The sequence below is a fragment of the Nannospalax galili genome, unplaced genomic scaffold (genome assembly GCF_000622305.1).
Source record: "Nannospalax galili isolate Female #2095 unplaced genomic scaffold, S.galili_v1.0 scaffold265, whole genome shotgun sequence".
NCBI lineage: Eukaryota > Metazoa > Chordata > Mammalia > Rodentia > Spalacidae > Nannospalax > Nannospalax galili.
Genome location: NW_008353747.1, coordinates 888,429 through 910,872, shown reverse-complemented (window position 1 = coordinate 910,872; position 22,444 = coordinate 888,429). Strand labels below are relative to the sequence as shown.

The following is a 22,444-nucleotide window of genomic DNA, read 5'->3' as shown; positions in this document are numbered from 1 at the left end:
GATGCCAGACTAGGGACAGGAGGCCAGAGAGATTGTTCTCAAAACTATGACTCTAAATACTATATATGTGAATCTGGACTGGATTACCCCCAACGTACCTTTTCTGTTCTAAACCTCCATAATCCTAGGATACAATCCCTGGAGTCAAGGTGAACTAAGGCACCTTTTGCAAAGGCGAGGCTTGGGCCTAAGGCCACATAAAGAAAGAGGGAGCCAAGTGAACAATGAGGCCTCTGTAGGTACAAGAACAGACCCTGGGGTTCTTCCCCTTTAAGAGGAGCAGATCTCCTGACTTCTGGATTAGGGCTGTGTGAGGCTGGAAGGGGGAGGGGCAGACAAGCCCTCAGAGTCTAGAGATTCAAAGACACCCTGCCCCTGCAAGATGCAGAAACTCCTAATTGGAGCTGTGCACGCACCCAGCACCAATCACTCCATGATGTGCTTTTGCTAGGCAGTGCAGAAGGCAGGCCTTCATTAAATCTGACACCAGGGAATTATTTCAACTCACTGCCATCAGTCTGTCTCCGTCACCCTTTCCCCTCGACAGCCCTGGCTCCTTGATCTTCCACACCTTCACGTGGAAAGTTCTTCTAGAGAAAGGAAGCTGCCTTTCTCTGTCATCTGAGCTATGACTATATCCAGGGTCAGGAAGGGGACTCATTGGGAGGACACAACAAGGAAGTCATGGGTAGGTGGGAGCAGGGCGGAGAGATGAATCGGCACACACACTGAGGTAGAAAGAAGGCGAAGGAAGGACCACACCAAGGGGGGATCCTTCACCCCAACAGCAGAAGGGAAGGATGTAAGTTCTGATGGCGACGGCTAACTGGCCCTCCCTAGTTTAGCTGTTCTTGAAACAGTGACTTTATAATGAAAGACCGTCTGGGAGAGAATCATACGGAAAAAGGAGCAGAGAGGAAAAGGAAGGGCTGTGTGGCAGCCACCTGGCCAGTCTTCAGGGTCTTGGTGCCTCCTGGCCCACTGAAAAAAATCCCAACTACCAAAGTGACCCCTTTACCTATCAACTGCCTATCTGTGTGGGACCCACAGTCTCTTGACTCCACCATGGGCAAGGGTCCCTCAGCAGAGATGATGGGGCAGAATGTGGGGCAGACAAAGTCTCCCAAGCCATAGGGAATTGGTCACCCCAGCAGTTGCCAACCTCTTTTTGACACAATATTCCAACTAATATTACCTTTGCTCTCCTTTGAGGAATGAAAAAGGTTGAGACACTGTTCAAGGGCACCCTTAGTCTGAGGGAGCCAAACTTCTGAAACATCTGGCACATCTGTCGGAAGACCCTCAACAACACTAAAATTTAACCTTTCTCTATCTGTTGAGCCCCCACAAATTCCTCCAGGACTTTGAAGGAAATAGACAACACCTATAAGACCAGGGTAGATGTGGATTATGTGCATAGTTACTTAGGATAAAAGAGAGAGTTTAAGGAAGACCTTTCCTAAAGGTACCAGGTGAAGCCCTCAGAGAAATATGACAAGCTGGTCTGGCTACGGGTTGAGGTGATGACGAAGAATGAAATAAGAACTTGCTACCAGTATCATGTTTTACATGATGGAGTTGTGACGAAAGCACCCAGACCAGGTGAGCCTAGCTGAGGACTCAGGTTCCTCCTGCCTGTTTTCTCAGGTTGTGGACCCTCCCCACAATAGAATGCATTCCTTTGGAAGACCCCCTGCTCAGGAATTCTTCTTGACCAAACTGCAAAGTCAAGTCAGAAACATAAGATAACTCGTTTAAAAAGGTTCCTGATTTTACTTTTCAACATATTTTTTCTTTTGTTTATTTGAGACAGTCTCTATAGCCCAGGCTGGCTTCAAACTTAATATATAGCCAAGAATGGTCATGAGTTTTTGATCCTGCTGCCCCTCCTCCCAAGTGCTGTGATTTTACACAGGTGCCACCATGTTGGATTTATGCAGTGCCTGGGATCAAACACAGGACTTTGTGTGCGCTAGGCAAGCACTCTACCAACTGAGCCTCACCCCTAAACTCTATTTTTAACCTTCTTAAGATATTCTCATCTTTCTTTTGAATGGAGTCACAGAATCAGACCATCAATTTTCCCATCAGTGGGGGCCTCTGAGAACTGATATGATGACAAAGGAACATCTGGCCTCAGAATGGGGCAAATCCCCCTACTCCACCACATTGCTCCCTGAAAGAAGACATTGCATCTGTTCCTATCCGAAGAGACCACCACCATCACCAGCTTGTTTGGGGCTCCTGTACATACTCCCACACAGAGCAAAGGTTCTTGGTACCTGGAGGAAGGCCCTGGTTTGGGGTTATGCCATCAAGCAGAGGAGGATAAGGAAGGTAAAGATCATGTGTTTTCTCTGTCACTGACTGTATGCAAGCACAGAAACCAGCTCAATGGGATAGTGTTAAAGATCCAAAGACCCCGGGGCTGGAGAGATGGCTCGGAGGTTAAGAACACTGGCTGTTCTTGCAGAAGACCCAGATTCGAATCCCAGCACCCACACGGCAGCTAACAACTGTCCGAAATTCCAGTTCCAGGGAATCCAATGGCCTTGTCTGTTCTCTGCGGGTATTGCATGACATGGGTGTACTTACCTACATGCAGGCAATACATGCATACACATAAAATAAAAATAAAAAATAAAATATTTAAAAAAGATCCAAGGACCCTCCAAATTCTCCCTGGCTGGAAGGTTAAGTTGGGAAGTGGAAAAGTAAAAGGTCCTTTTCTAGGGCACAGAAGTGGGGCTGTCAGGGACTGCTTAGGGTTGGGGACAGGGAGAAAAGTCAGTAAATGGAAGGAGGCACCCAGTGGCTAATTAGGAACAGAGATGCCTTTCTGTGATTCATGTCATCTGATCTCCCAAAGACCCCTCAGGAAGGACTCCAAGATGCAGGCAGGTCAATGTGAAGGTGACATTTTGGTGACAATCAGGAAAGATGCTGGGGCGACCTCTGGACAGTACTGGGGTAGAGACAGAGCAGCACAAAGAGCACACTCTTAGGGATGCTGGGGGGCCAGGCCAGCCATTCCAGACAATCCCAGCTTCCCAGGGACTTACAGACCTCTTGGTAAGTATACAGGACATTTTGAAGACTGCAGAGTTAGGATGTGAGCCAGCTTATGTAGCTTTGAAGAGACAGAGGCCATCCAGTTGCTATTTAGGTTCTGTAAAACTATTATTCTGATTTTGGAAATGAGAACATGGGGAGATTTAGGGAAAGATCCCAGAGCTATTAGGAAGCAGTGCTGAGCAGGAGCCAAGACCATGAGGTTGCTCAGAAAGAAACCAAATCGGGGTATACTGGTAAGTGATTCACTGGACCCTCTGCTCAGACCATCTACCATGTGGGCCTTGCTCACTCAGGCATGGCTTTCCAGAAGGATGTGAATAAACCCAAGTGTGTCTGGAGGCAACAGCGAGAACAAGAGAAGAGCCCGAACAATCCAAATTGGGATTGTTGCAGAAACGGGGTGCTGTCAGAAGCAGAACGAGATACTGGGGAGGGGGTACCAGAGAGGAGGAGAGCTGTCTGCCAGAAGCCAAGAGGTGTAGAAAGAAAGAAGGGAGGAGTGGGAGGGCCCAGAGGTGGAATTCCAAGAAAGCAGACTGTAGATTTTAGCTTCATGCTAGGAAGAGCTCTAAAAGAAGGACTTTCAAAAAAGACAGGAGTGCCCACTGCCGTGCAAGGGACCTGTACTTGAAGGTAACATGAAGAGGATGTTCCAGTTTTCACACCCACTTCATATCAACTCTCCTCAACATATACTTGAAAATTTTAGAAAACTATAAGAAACCAAAAACCACCCCTCATCCCACTCCCTAGAAATCACCAGGACAGTCAGTAATAGCCTTTAAGCACTTCTCTCCATCTAACACACACACACACACACACACACACACACACACACACACACGAGATATGGTGCTAATTCTGTGCTCTTGTAAATCTAGTGATCCATCCCAAGCTCAGAGAATCTCAGCTCGAATTCACCCAGTTGAGAATGAGGAATGAGGTCAACTCTCTCATCTGTAGTATAAAAGATGCTTCTTTTTGTTGTTTTGAGACACAGTATCACTATGTGTCCCATGCTGACCACAAACTCAAGATCCTTCTGCCTTAGTTTCTCAAGTGCTGGGTTTGTAGACCTGTACCACCACACCCAGCTAGCCAGACATTTCTTGAGATCTGGGTCTCAGGTCCCATCAAGGCTGAAAATGGCACCTTTGTACACCAGCCAGGGAATTGGGCTCTGTGATTTCCAAGGCCCCTTCTAGGCCTGGCAAAGCAATTTTACCATCTGCATGTACCACCTGGGAATCTGGGTATTTGAGAGGCGGGGGAAATGGAGGAAGAAGGATGGGGCAATCAATGTTCCAGGGAAAAAAAAAAAATTAAATAAAGCGCAGTGCTTCTAAGAACTAAATCAAGACAGCAGCTGGTGAACCCTGAGGCCTCTGCCTGGGAGACCCTCAGCCCTGCAGGCCCCAGGGCAGGCTCTGGGGAGACTGGGGGTGGGGCAGGAGATCACCTTTCCCTCTCAGATTTCCCTGTGTGCTGTGACCCCAGCTCCCAGCTTTCTCTTGTAACTTGAGCTTGAATTGGGAGCAACCTCTCCATGCGGGTAATTATGGGCACCTCTCCTGGCTACCCACCCAAACCACTTTCCCTTCCCCATCTGTAGGCAACTGTTGACCACTTGCCCCCAGGACAGAAGGACAGAGGGCTGCTAGGACCCTCCTTGGCGCCCAGCTCCAGGAAAGTACCAGGATACCAGGCTGCGCAGCCCCATCAATCCTTCCAGTATTCTTAATTTTCAGTGGCCTCACGCTGGGTCTCCAGGCTCTCATTAAACAGAGAAACAGATTATGGTAGATCCCACGACAGATACATTTCCTCTCCTCTCATATTTACACCACTTTTAATTGTTATTTAACAACTATTGAGCACCAACCCTGTCCAAGGTGGCCCAGGGAGAAGGGGGGCAGAAAATAGGCCCCCAGGAGGGCAGAATTAGGAAGGTGGTGTACTCACTGGCCCTCACCCCAAGTCCACCTTACCTCATATTCCCCAAGACCTGCCACCTCCCGTCTCAACTGGCTTCTCATTCTGCTTTCCTCTCCCCAACCCTGGAATATCACAAAGACACTCAGCCCACCTCAGCCCTCTAGAATTTTGTACCCTGACATGATATAAATGGCTTTTCCTATTAAATAATAGCATGATGTAAAAAAAGTTCATAAAAGTAAAGTAAGCAGTCCTGTGTTTCTTTTGGCTCTGTTTTCTTTGCATCACTTTTAGAAGAAACAATTTAGGATATCAGACATTCTGAAAGAGGTTGTATCTTCTTCAGAGCCCATCGCCTCCTCCTTGGAGATGAGCAGTGCCCTGGGTATGGTGTTTATCATCCCTATGTATGTTATTACACTACTGCTACATATGTATGTACCCAGAAACAATACAGAGGGATGGTTTTCATGTTTTCAAACTTTATACAAATGGCACCATAATGCATGCATCTTTCTTCAATTTTTTTTCCATTTCATGTCTTTTTCCCCCATCACCTGTCTAGATTCATTCACAAAGCTCTGGAGCATACATTTCTCCTGCAGCATAGTATTTCATCATATATACAATAGGCCGCATTTGTCCACATTGGTTTCTAATGATTTTGCCATCGTCAACCTGGCTATGGCAGCTATGCTTCTCCAGTCTCTTTATACACTTACATGAGGATTTCTTTAAGGTACATTCATATTGGAGCTCTTTTCTTAAATTTCTGTTCTCTCCTGCAAGCCCTAAACCTGTCAGCCTATCCCCAGTACCCAGCACAACTTCGTGGAGTATATTGAATTGAACGGAGCAGACAGACTGAAGGGTTTCATCTGCTTAGATACTTTACCCACAGATGAGGAAAGTGACATGCAGAGAGGTCGTAGCATTATTTAGAGGTAGAATAGCACTAGAATCTCCTGTATGCTTGCAGCTTGTGTAGAGGTATACCTAATACTCTGAGAAAGCTCGCGATTACTAGAAAAATAAATAAATAAAAGACCCAAAGGAGAGAAGGATGAGGGAAGAAGGGATGTTAAGAGATCACACCAGGGCACCTGGCCTCTAGCGTAGGTCTTCATCCTAGCCCCAGCCTTCATACTGCAGATCCAGCCCCAGACTCTAACCTGCAGATGTTCAGACTAAGGTCTGAGGTCAGGACACATGGCCTACAGAGGGAAGCCCAATGGCATCCAAAGATTGGAGTTCACATCTGAGGCCTGTTTCCTATGGTCTTTCCTTTCTCCTCCTACAAATGGGCAAGTCCTATGGAGGATCTTGGAGCCAACAACCAGGTAGTCCAGATGGGATGGCCTTGGGGAATATTGGGCTGTAGAGCCAAGGGGCTGGCGATTGAATTCCAGTTCTGCTCCTTATCATCTGGGTGATCTTGGGCAAGTGACTGCATTCTCTGTGCTTTGTTTTAGAATGGGATAACAGTAATCCTACCTTCCCCACAATGATATTGAGAATATCTAACAATTACTGAGCTCCAACCTTGCTCAAGGTGGCCCTGGAAAAGGGGTCAGGAAATGGGTCCCCAGGAAGACAGAGCTGTATGCTGGTATGTGCACTGGCCCCTCTCCTCCCTTGTGATATAGAGAATTAGATTGTATAAAGCAGTTCTTATGGTGCCTAGTACACGGCAAGTGTTGCGTGCTTAATTATCTCCCCAGATGCCATACAATTGTGCACCACCTCCCCTCCCACTCTGACATTACTCTCTGGGCTCAGGGGAGGCACCTCCTTGAGCCTCAGTCTCCCCATCTAAAAACCACAATGGTAGCATATGTCAGAAGTATAAAATGAGATCAGGCAGCCTAAAAGGGCCTTGAGAAGGCAAAGTAAGAAAGTAGAAAGGAAGCCACAGAGTTAACTGGTTTCTTAGCTAGTTCTGGTCTGCAGGCTGGCCAAGCATGCTCCCATTCATCACTGGCTACCCAACCCAGGGAAACAGATGAAACAGTCTGGACAACATGAGGTCACATCTGGGACTGCACCCAGAGAGGGCCTCACCCCCAATTCAGAAGCTGTCCCTGGTGCCTGTCCCTTCCCAGGAACTGGAGAGATCCTCTGCGTGCTCGTCTATGAGTGGGGAGAATTGCTTCTACACTCTGCAGACTCCATATGAGACTCCAATTCAGTGCATTTGAAAGTGTGCTCTGGACTATTAGAACACAGTACAACTTACTACCAAAAGATAATATATTTTTTAGATTATGTAGCTGTATGTGTATCTGTATGTGGGTCTATGTGTGTGAGTGTAGGTACCTGTGGAGGCCAGAAGAGGGCACTGGATTCCCTGGAGCTGAAGTTTCAGGAAGTTGTGAGTCATCCGCTGTAGGTACTGGGAATCAAACTCAGGTCTTCTGCAACAGCAGTACTTGCTCTTAATTGCTGACCATCTCTTCAGCCCCCAAGGCTAAGTGCCTCTGAAGGCTTAGAACCTAATGTTTCCAGACTTTTTTCTTCATATTTTATTTTTTTATTTTACGTGTATGTGTGTATTGCCTGCGTGTAGGTAAGTGCACCCGTGTTGTGCAATGCCCGCAGAGGACAGAAGAGGCTGTCAGATCCCCTGGAACTGCAGTTACGGACAGTTGTTAGCTGCCATGTGGGTGCTGGGATTTGAACCTGGGTCTTCTGCAAGAACAACCAGTGTTCTTAACCACTGAGCAATCTCTCCAGCTTTTTTTCTAATTTTTTTCATATTTTATTTTGTTTCCAGACTTTTGAATATTTGCATATACATAGTGAGATATCTTGAGAATGAGACCCAAGTCTAAACATGAAATTTACTTATATTTCATGCCCACGTTATACACACAGCCTGAAGGTAATCTTACACAATATATTCAGTGTGGATGTATTTTGCTGAGACCCATCACATGTACCTAGGTGTGGAAATTTCTATTTGTGACATCAAGTTGTTTGTTGCTTAGCTATTTCCTCAGAATTGAAACTCTCCCTCCTGGAGGGAAGAGAAAGACTCAGAAGACTTAGGAAGCTAGGGGAAGTCCATGAAAATTAGGAGGCTTAGGAAGTTCAGAGAGTTAAAAGACTCACAAGACCCCTCCCCTAGATTATATAAGCAGTAAATAATTTCTGGGGAGAGGAGACTCTCCAGTGGAACTGCAAGTACGTTGTGCAGGGAACTCCAGGGATGTAGTATTTGTGAGTCATCACTCATGTTGGGATGGCCTTTTGGGTCCTACAGCTGTCTTTGAATCACTCATGCTCTACCCATACACTTATAAGTAACCCCACTAAACTCATTGGTTCACTCAGCTAGATTTGGGTGGAATAATTTCTTTGGTCTGTCATTAATGTCTTATCTGGGGTGAATGGATGTTTGTTATGCCTCCCCCCAACAGTGATACTCAAAAGTTTAAGATTAGAGATACCCAGCCTATATTACAGAAGCTAAGAGACTATTTAGATTTCTATACTGCATAAACACTAGCCCTTCCTTCCATAGGCCTCTCTAGCCAGCTCCCATATTGGTCTACTGGTGCTTTGGATTATAGACATTGGCCTAGGGAAGGGGACTGGAGCTCCACAGGAGTGTGGGATGCAGGAGAAGGGTTACTCTGTGTCTCACCTCCTTAAAAGTGTTCAGTAATAATCCTTGGGAAATTCAAGGGCAGACAGACTCTAGCAGCTGGAGCTGGGCACCACCTCCCCTTTCCTGGAAATGCTGTTGGTCATTTCCCCACCCCCACTCAAAATCTTCAACAGTTCTTCCTTGTCCCTTAATCACACATAGCTCATGCAGCATCAATCATACCCACCCTTGTGGAGAAATTCTGAGCTCTATTCAAGCCAGAGTGTTCCCCAAGCATGAGCCATCGCTCTAGAATCCCTAAGTGTTTACTCCCATGGCTTCTTTTACCTGGAGCCCAACTGCCAGCTGGAACCATGCAGGGCTTTACTGAGTATAGAAGCCCAGGCCTCACCTTCAAGGATCCTCACTTGGTGTGTGTGCTGGGGGACAGGGGTAGACACACAGGTGTCTTAAAAATTCCCTAGGTGACTCTGAAGTGGACACTTGACAGATCTACAACACTCCCTTGCAGGAGTGTAGCCTACCTGGTAGATGTTCTCTCCAGGACCTATAGGAAGGGCACCTTCTCTGCATACTGGAAGTGTACTCCCTACCTCTGAGTCAGAGCACTTGATGTCTCCTACACTTCATCACACTCTGCTTTGGGTTAGGGACACCAGTGTCCTGAGCTTGCCTTGTTCATAAGACACTAAACCCCTGAAAAGCAGGAACAGTACTCTCCTACACCCCCTGCTTTTGTCCATCTCTCTACCTACCCTTCTATAACAAGGTCCCATTAAACAGAGGGTCAGCTAACACTGTCGGGAAAATTCGGAACACCTAGAAGACAAAGAAGGGATAAGGAACGTCCCTCTTTGTTCGGTAGAAAATGCCTGGCAACCCCTGACCCTTACAGCCCTTGGCTCAACAGATGTACCCTGAGACAGATATTCCAAGATGCCCTTTGCTATGACAGGAAAGCACTGTGTCTCCTTCAGATCTCTGTTTTGGGAGCTTCTGGGGGTCTAAGTAGGTGAAAAAGTATGAAGTTGTGTGTGTGTGTGTGTGTGTGTGTGTGTGTGTTTGTGTGTGTGTGTATGCTCACATACATATTCATTGTGTATAAATTATATTTATGCTATTTATACATATGCATATATATCTATTTTAAGTTATGTGTTTCTTGGGTATGTGGGAAGAGGAATATCCCCCACATCCCTTGGGGTCCTCAAACAGAGACCCCTGGGAATTACCGTCTACATAAAACAGCATCTTACACATAAGAAGTGCTCAAAAACATTTGCTAGCTTAAACAATGAACTGAAAATTCAGTCAACTGATGGTTGCTTATGCCAACATAGGGAAAGAAATGAACTCAATATATGGCACTGCACAGCTATGCACAGCTGTAGACCAGCAGATGTGAGTTTGTGCCTACCCCCGGGGTACAGCCACATCCCAGGGAAGCTTCTACAAAACAACTACCCTAGAAGCTTCTCTGTATTGGTATGCTCTGGAACATTCTAGAAACAAGCCCTTTCCCATTCTTCCTTACCCAGGGAGACTTCAGCCACGTGTTCTAAGAAGGAAAACCTTTGCTTCACAAAGTCTCAGAGAACCCACCAGATTGCTAGGCAGACGAAACTCAGTACCTGGGCAGAAGATGAACTTGTAGCCCCAGATTCTGCCCCTGCCCTACTGCCACCCCCGTGGCCCCTCACTTTCACCAGTCTGGCCCTCCTCATTTGTCTTCTCAGACCACTCCAGGATTCCGATAGATTCTGTGCCCCTAAAGGCACAGTATGCAGACATACTCTGAGCCCAAATGTCCTTGAACCTGCAGTGAAGGGGAGGAGCCTCAGATGTGAGAGAAACCTACCTCAGAGGCCTTGGCCCAGAGCACTGCACCTCTCCTGCTCTCAACTGTAATGCTTCCAACCTCCTTGGCATCCCACTGAAAGGCAGGTGTTAGGGTTTGAATGTGAAATGCCCCCAAGCTCATTTGTTTCAACACTTAGTCCCCAGCTGGTGGTGGTGTTCAGTGGGGTTGTGGAGCCCTTAGGAGGTAGAGCCCAGCTGGAGGAAGTGTGTTTTAGAAGGAAGGGGAATGTTTGAGCCCTGCCCTACTTCCTGTCCTCTCTCAGCTTCCTGGTCAATGAAGATGTAAACAAGCAGCCTCACACGTGTGCTGCCACAACCAGGAGTTACCACCGCCACTAGGAGTGTCTATCATGGACTGTACACCTAAACTGTAAGCCAAGACAAATCCTTCCTTCCTTAGGTTGCTTTTTGCAGATACTCAGTCACAGCACCAAGAAAGTAACTAATACAGAGGGCTTGCAGCTTTACAGATGCAGACCCTACCCTGCTCCAGCTCTGCCAACCCCCAGAGCTCACAACCTGGGCACCATCTCCATGTGGCTGTCGCTCTGGCAGCAATGGCTCATGGATACGCCACAGAGTTCAAAATCACAGGCTTGGCAGAAAGTGCCATCTATACATAGCTCCACCACTCTGCGAGCACTGTTGGCTCCTTCTGAATAAATGCTATCCTATATTAAATGCCAGGATTCAGCAAGCAACACTGCCTGTTTGCAATGAGATTGAGAACTGAAGGCAAGATTGATTCTGATGTGAGCACCAGCAAAGCAAATGGGTTTTTGAAAACCCTATAATTTCCTTGCAACCCTTGACTTCACTAAACACACATTTTTAGACTACAGCACAGTTAGGTAGGCATTAAACAGAAATGAGGTGGTCTAATGATGATTTATGTATAGGATAACCTTCTATAAAGAATTCTGCTCTGATTTCAGGGTAACTTACAGAGGTGCCAACTTAACCAAACAATGTTGCTTGTTCTGTGTCCACTGTCGCAGTGTGATCCTGGAGCGGGGCGTTTGCCTGCAACTGCCTTAAATCTGCTGAAATTCACCCAGTGGGTGCTCTGGAAATATAGCACCTGCCATGAACTAAATGGAAAAGCAAAACACAACACATGCACACACTGCCAGAGGCACCTGTGAACATGAGACATTTCTGCTTGACTGGGGAGCAAGGCTGATGGTTCTGGAACCAACCAACTGGCGAAGAGCTGAAGAACAGGTTGCCTGCTGGGGCAACTGGAAGGATTCCGGGGGAGCTCAGAAAAGCACTCAGGTGGAGTCTTGTGAGCTCCTGGGATGACAGCATCCAAACCTGAGGCCCTTCTGGTGGCATGACCTTGGGAAGGTCCTGCAGTCCCACCCCAAGCTTTGGTTTCTCTTTTCATTGTCTGTTCCATGAATCCATTAAATCTAAGTCTCCCACAGATGGGATTGAGTGCATTCAACAAGATGATACCTGTGAACAGGCTTGATAGAGCACAGAGTAGTACAAAGGGTGGTGCCTGACACAGGTAGCAAGGTAACCAGAGAGGGAAGTCGTGCTGTCCTGGTCTCAGACCCTGCTTGCCTATCATCCCTTCACTCTGAGGCTTGGGGCAGGAGGCTGACCCTGTCTGAGCCCCCTCGGCTTCAGAATGCAGATAACAAGAAAACCTGCTACACAGGATGCATGTGGGGAGGAAATAGAATGACTCAGGAAGAATGCATATCACAGAAGGCCTCAATCCCCATCATTGCTCACTTCTTCCTCACACTTGTTATTACTGTGGTTGTCATTTCAGTGTGGAGCCACTGGACCAGGGAGAGAACTCCTTTGTGATTCCTGAGGATTTCCTTTGAATCTCTAACTTGTAAAGTGTGTCTGAGGGTTTTTTGTTTGGTTGGTTTTTGTTTTTGTTTTTGAGATAGAGTCGTCCATCGCCAAAGCTGGCCTTAAATTCCTGATGCTCCAGCCTCTACTTTCTGAGTGCTGGGATGACAGGAATGTGCCACCATGCCTGGTTTTTTTTTTCGCAAAGTTTTTTATTTTATTTATTATTTCATTTTATTTTATTTTATGTGTATGAGTGTATTGCCTGCATGTATGTAAGTGCACCCATGTTGTGCAATGCCCACAGAGGCCAGAAGAGGGCATTGCATCCCTTGGAACTGGAGTTACAGATAGTTGTTAGCTGCCATGTGGGTGCTGGGAATTGAACCCAGGTCCTGTGTGAGAGCAGCCAGTGCTCTTAACCACTGAGCTATCTCTCCAGCCCCTTGGCAAAGTTTTCTAAAGGCTTCAAGAGCAAATGGAGACAGAAGAGCCAGCTGCCTCTTCCTCTCAGTAACTAGCTTCATGAAGGAAGCAATGGTTGCTGGGAGACCCTAGACACCTTAGAGTCACTGCTGTGATGAAAGAGCTTGGGTGTGAGACAAGAGGTCCAGGTCTTACCTGGTTGAAGCTGTGTGGTCTGGAGTAAACTGCTTGGTCTCTCTGATCTCATTTCCTTTAAAGCTACAAATGGGGGCCTACAGATATGTGATCTCAAATGCATGTGTTTCCTTCTCTTTTATTTCTCTTCTCACTGCACAAGCCACTAAGCCTCACTACACCTCTGTTGTCATAGGCAGAATGGGAACAGGGCAAGTGTGGTGCAAGTGAGATAACCCAACAGCACTCTGTAAACTATTGTTTAGAGGGAATGCTTATTCTGAAGCCAGGGCCTGAGTGTGTGGAGCAGACAGATGCTGGCAGAGTATGGAGTTGACCTTCACTGGGTCAGTGCCAAACCACACACTCATCATGGATTATTTAAGCAAAAAACCAGGGTCATGGTCACCTGTTGAGGTCTTCAAAACTTTCTCAAGATTGCCCGCTGGACTCCATCCATAATGCTGGTACATTCCAGAGCCGCCAGGAGGTTGCTCACTTGCTGTGTAACCTCAGGCAGTCTAATTTTCTCTCTCTCTCTCTCTCTCTCTCTCTCTCTCTCTCTCTCTCTCTTTTCTCCCTTCCACAGGGCAGTGTGGGGAAGAGGGGGTCATGCTGACCACCCGCTCTGAGCAACAAGGCAGAGGGGCCGGGAAAAAAAACATGAGCACGCACTACAGGGTGCCACACCCCTATAGTAGAGGTAGTGCAGGTTCTAAAATACTATTAATGGTCCAATCCAGGGACAGATAAGGCTGGGAATAAACAGTGAATGATTCCTGGGAGGAAGCTAGTATGGGTGATGTTTAATCTGGTCTTAGCAGAAATTCAGAAAAGAGTGCCATTTAAAAAGACTTTGAAGGATGTAGAGTTTAGACCAAAAAAAGCAGGGGAAGGCTGGTAGGTAAAAAGAAGAATCCATAAGTGGTCAAAACTGTGTGCTCTGAGCATGCACAGGTGAGGGGCTGGCCTAAGGGCACAGAACTGGGTTTGAGTTTTACACCAGTCACCAAGATAGTTGGGCTCTGTAACCTACGGGCCTCTCCAACCCTGATGGCTGTGATTCCAGACGTTCGCTCATTGCCAGCTTGTGCCCACCTACAGGTTTCCAGAGACCATCCTCCCTTTTGTGCTCATGCCCATCACTCCCATCCTTCCAAGTTAGTGTAGACACACAGGCTCTGAAGTAGCCTCAGGGTCAGTGTGAGCGAAAAGTAATTCATAAGGCGAATTTGCATTCTAGATCCAAAGCCAGCTTACCCTGTTTACTGCATTGGATTATCCATCCCTATCTGCCAGAGCTGAGGCAGGAACTCAGTCCTTGGTTCCCAGGTCAGGACCATCTTTGTATCTTCTGCTGGAACCAAAGCTGTTTTCCCCCACAGTCTTCATGTGAGAATGGTTATTGTATCCACTGATCTCTAAGCTGAAAATGTGCCATTGTTCAGAAAGGCCAAAGCCTCTGGTCACTGCACACAAAGCCAGAGCTGGGTAGCTACTGATATGTTTCTCTCCCCACGCAAGTGCAGGAGTCAGGGATGGGCCCTCCTCCTGGGGTGAAGTCTGAGGACGGAGCCTGCTCTGGAGAGGCAGCAAGAGGCAGCAGGAAGTCAGAGAATCATTCCCCGCCACCACACACTCAAATACAGGCTACAACCCGATTACCTGTGTGGCCTTGGGGAAGATGCTTACCTTCCCTGTGTCTCCATATCCTCATTTATAAAATTGGAAAACAAAACAAAACAATCATGATCTGTCTTAAAGGGTGATTGTGAGGATTAGAGATAAAATATGTAAAATGCCTAACCCAAAAGAGGGCTCCATACATGATAAGTGTTATCATTAATCTTGTTATCTTTATCACTCTGTTGTAGTGCTGTGCAGGTCCTGGGGATAAAATGATGAAAGAAATATCATGCGTACTCCTGTAAAGACAGACAGAAATAATGGGAAGGGAGCCAGAGGAACCATATCATCTTCAGCAGGTTCATGAAAGGCCCATGGATTGGGATACATGGACACTAAGTTCGAGGACAAAGGACAAAGGCAATCACCAGAGTCAGGCTAGGTGGTTAGCAGAGACAAATGAAAAAAGGTATGAAAAATCTTGGGACCTTCACTAGAAAGGTGTAGTGGGCTGATGAGGTTCCTAGTCTCCCCTATGAGCGAAGGTGGGTTGTGGGGCAAGGCACTGTTTGGCGCGAATCGTTGAAGCAGGCACCTTTTCAGAAAGGTCCCTGCCCTACCAGATTTCCCTTTGTCACTGCTAGACCCCTCCCCCAAGACACAGCATCTCTGATGTACTCCCTGCTGGGCCAAGGCACAGTGACAGCCCAACATCCAAGGGCCTTGTCCACATGAACAAGGCAGCTCAGCCAGGCTCATCTTCCAGGGGATACATCTGGATGGCATCTGAGCTGTGTCCAAAACTCCCCACTGGGGCTAAGAAAGGCAGTCAGGATGCTCAGAAAGAGCATGCTGGGAAACTCCCACAAGGAGCCTGCATCAATATAATCAGGTCTGGTGGAAATTAAAAGCTATTAGGAACAGGGCCGGATTTATCTTTATATCCAATAACATGCATTGTAATGGTGATCATGCAGATGGGAAATTAAACCACATCTCGGCTTCACTGGAGGCCTTAATTCTGATCTATGTTTGTGTACTGCCTTTAGTCCGCATATGCTCACCCTGCCAGCTCTGGAGAGCTTGTTTTAGGCCCTTCTCCCTACACACACAGACACACAGACACACAGACACACAGACACACAGACACACGACTAAGTCCTCTCGGGAGAAAGTTGGGGTAGGAGTCTGACAGGTCAAAGGCGACAGGCTTTGTGTTTTATACACACCTTCAGAAGGTCAAATTGAAAAATGATGAATAACTGAAAGAAAGAGAGGTTTGGGGAGGTAAGCAGAGGCAGAGACAGTGGTTGGCTGAGATGTCTCTCCAGCCTCTCCCAGTCCTGGGAAATCACAACAAAAAGCTGACTAGGGCTTCAGTAGCCAGCTCCAGGACAGCATGGACAGCCATGAAGGGCAGCCTGTGAACAAATACTCAACTCCCAGAGCTTGTTTGGATACCAGGCTCTCTCAGAAAGAGGCACAGGAGGCCTAGCTCCCAGCCCATGTCCAACAGGCCCTTCTGCCCAGGACATGTGCTCTTCCCAAGGGGGGATACTTCCTGGGACCCCAGTTGGTTTACAATGGCCTCCTGTTCCTCCTCCAGCTTCCCAGCACCTGCTCTTGCTGGCCCTGGGGTCTGTAGAACACAGATGTAGAAATCAAAATCAACACAGGTATCTGTTCCATAAGACAACCCAGAAGTGTCAGTCCTCTACTTACAGGCCAGATACCTCCACCTCCCCTGTGAGAAACTGCCATCCAGCTCCTACCTCAGAAAGCACACATATATGAAGAGAGTGCATGCATACTGGGTACAGTGTGAACCTGAGAAGCAGAAAAAATCTCATTCTGTCAACAAACTATTTTCATTTTCCAAAATTAAGCATGTGGCATGTGGGCCCAAACACTGGTCCCTCCCCTACAGAACCAAAGCCAAGATCCACTCTCTCTGGCTCTCCCAGGTCCCCCCAAGACCATATTCGTTAAACTCAAGGGCATTGGGAAGACTGTCCCCGAATCTAATGCATAGCTAGAGAAGGATCTAGAATGATTATGGCTGGAGCTGGAGGGCAAGGCAGGGGAGGATAATCCTCCTAGACCAAAGGGAAGAAAGGAGTTCTACCAAAGTTGAACACAGCCCTGCAGATTAGCATCAAGGCCACTTCTCTGGTAATTATGCACTTTGGGGCTACAAGCCTGGTCCTGACATCAAAGACAGCTCTGAAGCACCAACTACAAGGGCTGCCTGGGGGAAGTTCCCCGCCTCCAGCTCCTTGGCACAGGCACATGAGCCGGTTAACCTTCCTTCCCTGCCTGCTCTGGTTTTAGTATTGTGTGTCTTTCCCAACTTGTCCTCATGCCCCTGTCTGTTCAGGCTACTGCAGAATTCTAATTCATTCCTTCACTGGGCAGAGGGCAATGTGTTAGGAGCCTGAGATGCAAGTATGAAAACAGCATAGTTTCTACTCGTAGTCTAAGAGTAAGACACAAAATCTGCTACACAGTAGAAACACACACACATCAAAACAGGAAACAGCGGGACAAAGAGAAGGATGTGGTCTTCTATCTAATTATGACAGGTACAACCCAGCATACCCTCAGTATGGTAGGCAACATTCTAAACATTGCTTATTCTTCTTAAAAAGTATTTATTTTTATTTTATGTGTATGAATGTTTTGCCTGCATGGATGTAAGTGCATCACATGCATGCAATTCCCACAGAAGCCAGAAGAGGGCACTGGATCCCCTGGAACTGGAATTATAGATGGTTAGCCATTATGGGTGCTGGGCACCAAACTTGGGTTTTTCTAGAAGAGCAACAAGTGTTCTTAACTGCTGAGCCATCTCTCCAGCCCTGCATTGCTTATTCTTACTTTAACCCTATGAACCCATTTTATAGTTGGAGGAAGTGAGGCCCTAAGGTGTAGACGACTTGCCCAGCCTAGTATGCAATGGAATGAGCTCCATCATAGGCAGTCTGGTCCCAGATTCTAAATTCTTAATTACAACCTGGATTTGGTTCCACCAAACCTTCCCTTTAAAAACCATCATTGATTTTTTTTTTCTCCTTGTGGAGGCCAAAGCTCTCACTGCCTACAGCACATATTTAAAGCCTTTGTGGTACCTAGAATAACTAGACACATATGTGTGGGTTCCGGCAGGCACTTCTGTATGGGGTGGAAGGCACAAGCTGGGGAAAAATCCCACCTTGGTTCTGGACTCATCCTCTGCTTCACAAAGACCAGACCCAGAAATTGCTTTCCCTCTTTGAGACTAGGTTTCCTCTTTTAAAAAGGAGAGGGGAAAACACACTTCTGGAATTTGTGTGAGGCTGTATTGAGAAGATATATGAAGGTGTCTTAGCCCAGTGCCAGGAAAATAGTAAGTACTCAAAAAGTTTTAATAACATAATTATTATTTTAATGGACACAATGTCTCATTCATAATCTGAAATATATAAGAAATACCACATTTCCTATGGTCTTTGAATACTTTAAATCTGACAAGACAGGAAATTCTGGATCCATCATTACTGGGGCTTCCCCCAGGGATGTGCCAACATCTGAGGTCCCTCGGATTCCCATCAGCCTGTGCCCCCTGCTTGAATAATCCCTTTGGGTCTTTGGCTATGTACTCCACATCTCATTTGGACACCAGAACCTTGACCTCAGTCCCAGTCTTGTGGGGTTCCAGTAACTGCTCCCATGAGTCCAACCACCTCTTCTCATGAGTGGCCACAGCACCATCCCCAACCCCGGCCTTCCTTATCTCTTGTTTGTCCCTTTTTATTGGAGGGTGTCCTCCCTGGACAGTTCCTATTGGCTTAGGATTTTACAAAAGAGAAAGAAGAGCAGGTTTCTTTAAGTAGTTTGCTACTACCAGGTTACTACCTGCCTGCTACCGGGAGAACTTTTAGCCTCGCAATCTGCTTGGAACTGAGAGAAGGAAGTTTGGAGAGTGAAGCACAAATTCTTGTCCAAAAGACCTGCCATGCCAGCTGCAAACACATTTAAACGCTGGGTTCCATCCCGCTGCATCTTGGAACCACCCAGAAAGCTCTGATCAGTGCTAAGACCCAGGTCTGCTCCTGAGAGTTGGAGTCCCAACTGATTTGGGCCTGAACACTACTGTTTCAAAGGTACTGCTTAGGGATTGGGGGAAGGGGGTGGGAGCAAGATGAAGGACCCTTGCTCTAAAGGACTCTGCAGAGAAAGTGTGTCAACCTCAATTGACCCTGAGGACTGGGACTGATTTCAGACGACCAGCTGGGGATCTTGGTGCCAAGGGGACACTGGAGAGTGCTGGTCAGGCTGCTTCATTTTATAGGAAGGCCTAGATTCCTGGTAGAAAAGGAAGGAAAACAACAGAGTCCCTGTAGTGTGCAGAGATAAACAAGTGAGTGGTGGGTTTTATAACTGGAGCTGCAGAGTAAGGATTTAAGGGGTCCTCTAATGGGGTTTCCAGACCAGTTTCCTATTGGACAGACAGCCCTGCTCCAGTGAAAATGAATCAATGAAGGGCTCCCAATCACTACAGCAATGATGATGCAAGCCTACAACACAGTACTAACCCCATCTCCAACATCAGCCACCCAGGATTCTGATGGTTGCAGCCAGCGCATGGCTTTGGTCTGCCCTCTACCAAAGACCCAGTGTCACTACACAGAGCACAGAAGTATCCTACCTCTCACTATCGTTCACAGATAAGGCTCTCATAACTTAGGGCAAGGTTCAAGAAGAGCCTTGGTGGGCAGAAAAGATGGCAGCTCCACTCCTTTGGGGAGCAGGATACACCCCATATCTGTTAAGACCTTCACAGACAGCATAGGCCCACACACACGGTCTCTGCCACTCCACACAGAGATGACCAGACACCAAAGATGCTCATTTGCCAAAGTTCCACCAGAACAGAACCAAATCACTCCCTAAAGCCAATGTCATGGTTGGTCTTGGTCAGTTTATAGAACTCAGATAGCAACTATCACCCAGCCACCACCCATGACTCCTTCTTACCTGGAGTGATAGAGACTGTGTCTTTCTCCCAAGACACGACACTAACGTATTCCTGCACTGAAGAGGGGATGAGGCACTTAAAGACGGCCACGTTTCCACGCATTGACCTTTGATCCTCCACCCGGACGGTGTAGGGTTCCCTGAAAACTGCAGCAAGATTGAGAGAAATGAAAAGTGTCACAAGGTCATGGGGTGGGAAAAGGGGACAGAAAGTGGGTTCAGCTGGGGCAGTCCCAGCCTACCCTGCTCCCTATGCCCAGTGTACCCAACCCAGAAGTTCCTGGTAAGTAACTTCTTCTCTGTCACCCTTGTCCTCCCTTTCCAGTGGGCATCTTCTCCCTCAGCAATGCCCACCTCCCTCTGCATCATACAAGTTCCAACCACTCCCATTTTGAAGAGTCTTAAGGAACTGCATCAGATTGTAAGGGCCTTGAGGAACAAAGAAGCCCTTCAGTGTCATCATAATCCACCAGGGATGTGTGAGAAATGGGAAAATACACTCCGATTCCTCCAAGGACACCACACTAGATGTTATTCTTAGGCTCAGGGTGGCATCTATTTGGGGCACATTGACCATGATTTGCCAAAATAAAACCCAGATGTATGTTCTGACAACAGTTTGGGGATGTTCCAATGCATCTTGGGAAATGTAGTTCAGCTATTGAAGTTTGTTAGGGCTTGGTGGTATACAGTAGGCAGTGGAGAGGAATATTTGAAACTGGGGTTGCCTCTGAGACACAAACACAGTCCCCATAGCCCTGCCTCCTACCTCCTGTTACCCCTACCCCTACCCCTACCCTAGTCCTAGTCAGGACCATCTTGGACCTCTAGGATCCATTCCTGCCTGTTGTCATCACTGTGCTGGTTTCTACATGGTGTCACCTACAGCCACTCACATATCACATCCTACAGGTGGGTCAGCCTCTCTCTTACCCTCCTTGACTTGGCTTCTGCCAGGGGCCCACTCCATCCTTCTACCCCCTTCTCTGCCAAGCAGAGCCAGAATGTCCAGAGCTCCCACTGCCCATCGACCTTGTCCCTTGGCAGGTACCTGGACAGTGTGCCCTTCTACTCTCTTTGCCATGGTTGCTAGAGAGGGGCCCTGGCAGATCCTCCCTTCCCACAAACAGTGCACCTGCAGCCTCTCTGACATTGTCAAGAGCTTCTGGTGGGCCTGGCCTGCCCCAGGCCTTCATCCTTCTTCTCCAAGCAGGAGAACAGAGGAAAGGAGAGAAGCTAGGAGGAGAGGCTGGTTGTCAGACTATTCTTTAGCCCTTCCACAGGTTTTTGGCACACAGATCTGATCTCATGAAGGAGCCTGAGGGAGCTGGCCCCTGAGAGTGCAGAGTAGAGGAGGTCAAGGGCAAGCTGTGTCATGCACCAAACCTGGGGGTTCTGGGGAAGCAGCTGAAGTTGACATAAGAGCATCAGACAAGCAGGCCTTGCTCCTCCTCTGAGCAGCATGGGATGCTGGATGAGGGTGAGTTAACCTTTTGAGCCTCAGTTTCCTCATTTGTAAAACAGCATGTAAAAAGCAGGCACCCAGAACACTTCCACAGGACTGCCTTTCACCACAGTGGCACCTCTGTGAGCTACTGCCTGTGTGCCCTTGGGCAAGTGGCTTAACCTCTTTGTCTTAGTATCCTCATTGGTAAGAAACCCTTTATAGACTTTCTATGAAGACTGCATCCTAACCCAAGGATAGCTTCCCTCTTGGCCCAGGGCTCTGGGCTATGGAGGCCAGAAATGAGCTCAGATCCAAACAGTACAGAAGACCTGCTGGTTAAGAAGATGCCCCATAGAGCATAGGGGAGAATACCCCCCAGCAGCATGGCCCATGGTTGACCCTCACGTCACCCAAAGGGCACGAAGCAGTGCTTAGTCCTCAGTCTCCCACATCCTTGTGTCTGAATACTTTTATTTTGTCCTTTTGAGAGAGGGTCCTGGTGGGAGGACACAGAGTCGGGTTGCTCATCCTCAAGGGTCTGTCACTAAGCCCCTGGCCTCCCCAGAAATTGCTCACCTGGGCCAGCCCAACACAGCCCCAGGGAAAATGGCATCCTGGAGCTGACAAGTGAGCTGGCCTCTTGCACCCAAATGCCCTTCTACAGAAATGGCTGCACATAGTTTGGTGCCCTACTGCTAAGTAAGGCACTACCTGTCCACATTAGAAGTATAGTGTGTGGTGATGCCCTAGTTAAAAAGAGCTGAGGTAAGCCATTTGCTCACCTTCAGACCTGAAGACTGAAGTTTAGACTCCATTTTCTCTAGACACCATGAGAGAAACTCTTGTATTTTTACCGCCATAGACTCTCCCAGAGACCCACTCTTTCACTGACAAGATTTTCCTTTGTGAATTTTACTGAAATGACTATTCTCTGAGCTGTGCTACACTCAAATGTCTATCCACAGTAGGATGAACCCATAAAATGTGGCCCAGCCACACAATGGGATACTATACAGCAATGAGAATCAGCATCCTGCTACCACACACTATAATGAGGATGAATCCTGAGATCAGAATAGTAAGGGGAAGATTCACGAAAAGGCAGAGTGTAGGCCTCCATGTCTCTAAAGAACAGATATAAGCAAACTACTCGAATTATCCCAAAACAGGATAGTAGTTATCCTGGGAACAGGGACCACAAAAAGCAGGAGGGAGGTTTCTGGGGTGCTGAGGTTGTACCTCTGGTGCTGGGCATTAGTTGAACCCTGTGAAAATTTCTTCAGTTTCATATGATAACTGTGTTTCTCTTTATATATTGCAATAAAAGAAGGCTTTAGCAAAAGCAGCTCAGTTGATGAGTGCAGTAGTTTGTTTAAATGATCACTATCTCATGTAACTGTCACATGCAGTGATGTGTGAAATAGGTGCTCACTTTGACCACGCAGATGAAGAAACTGAGG

At 47.3% G+C, this 22,444-nt stretch overlaps 1 protein-coding gene across 3 annotated transcripts in view; it reads right to left on the bottom strand.

Moving 5' to 3' along the window:
* Positions 1–22,444, bottom strand: part of Dscaml1 (DS cell adhesion molecule like 1) — a 346,117-nt gene that overhangs the window by 306,595 nt on the left and 17,078 nt on the right. For all 3 annotated transcript variants that reach the window (XM_008850911.1, XM_008850912.3, XM_029554971.1), the window contains exon 3: positions 19,538–19,684. In XM_008850911.1, coding sequence (XP_008849133.1) covers positions 19,538–19,684 — 147 coding nt within the window. The remainder of the gene's footprint in view (positions 1–19,537; positions 19,685–22,444) is intronic.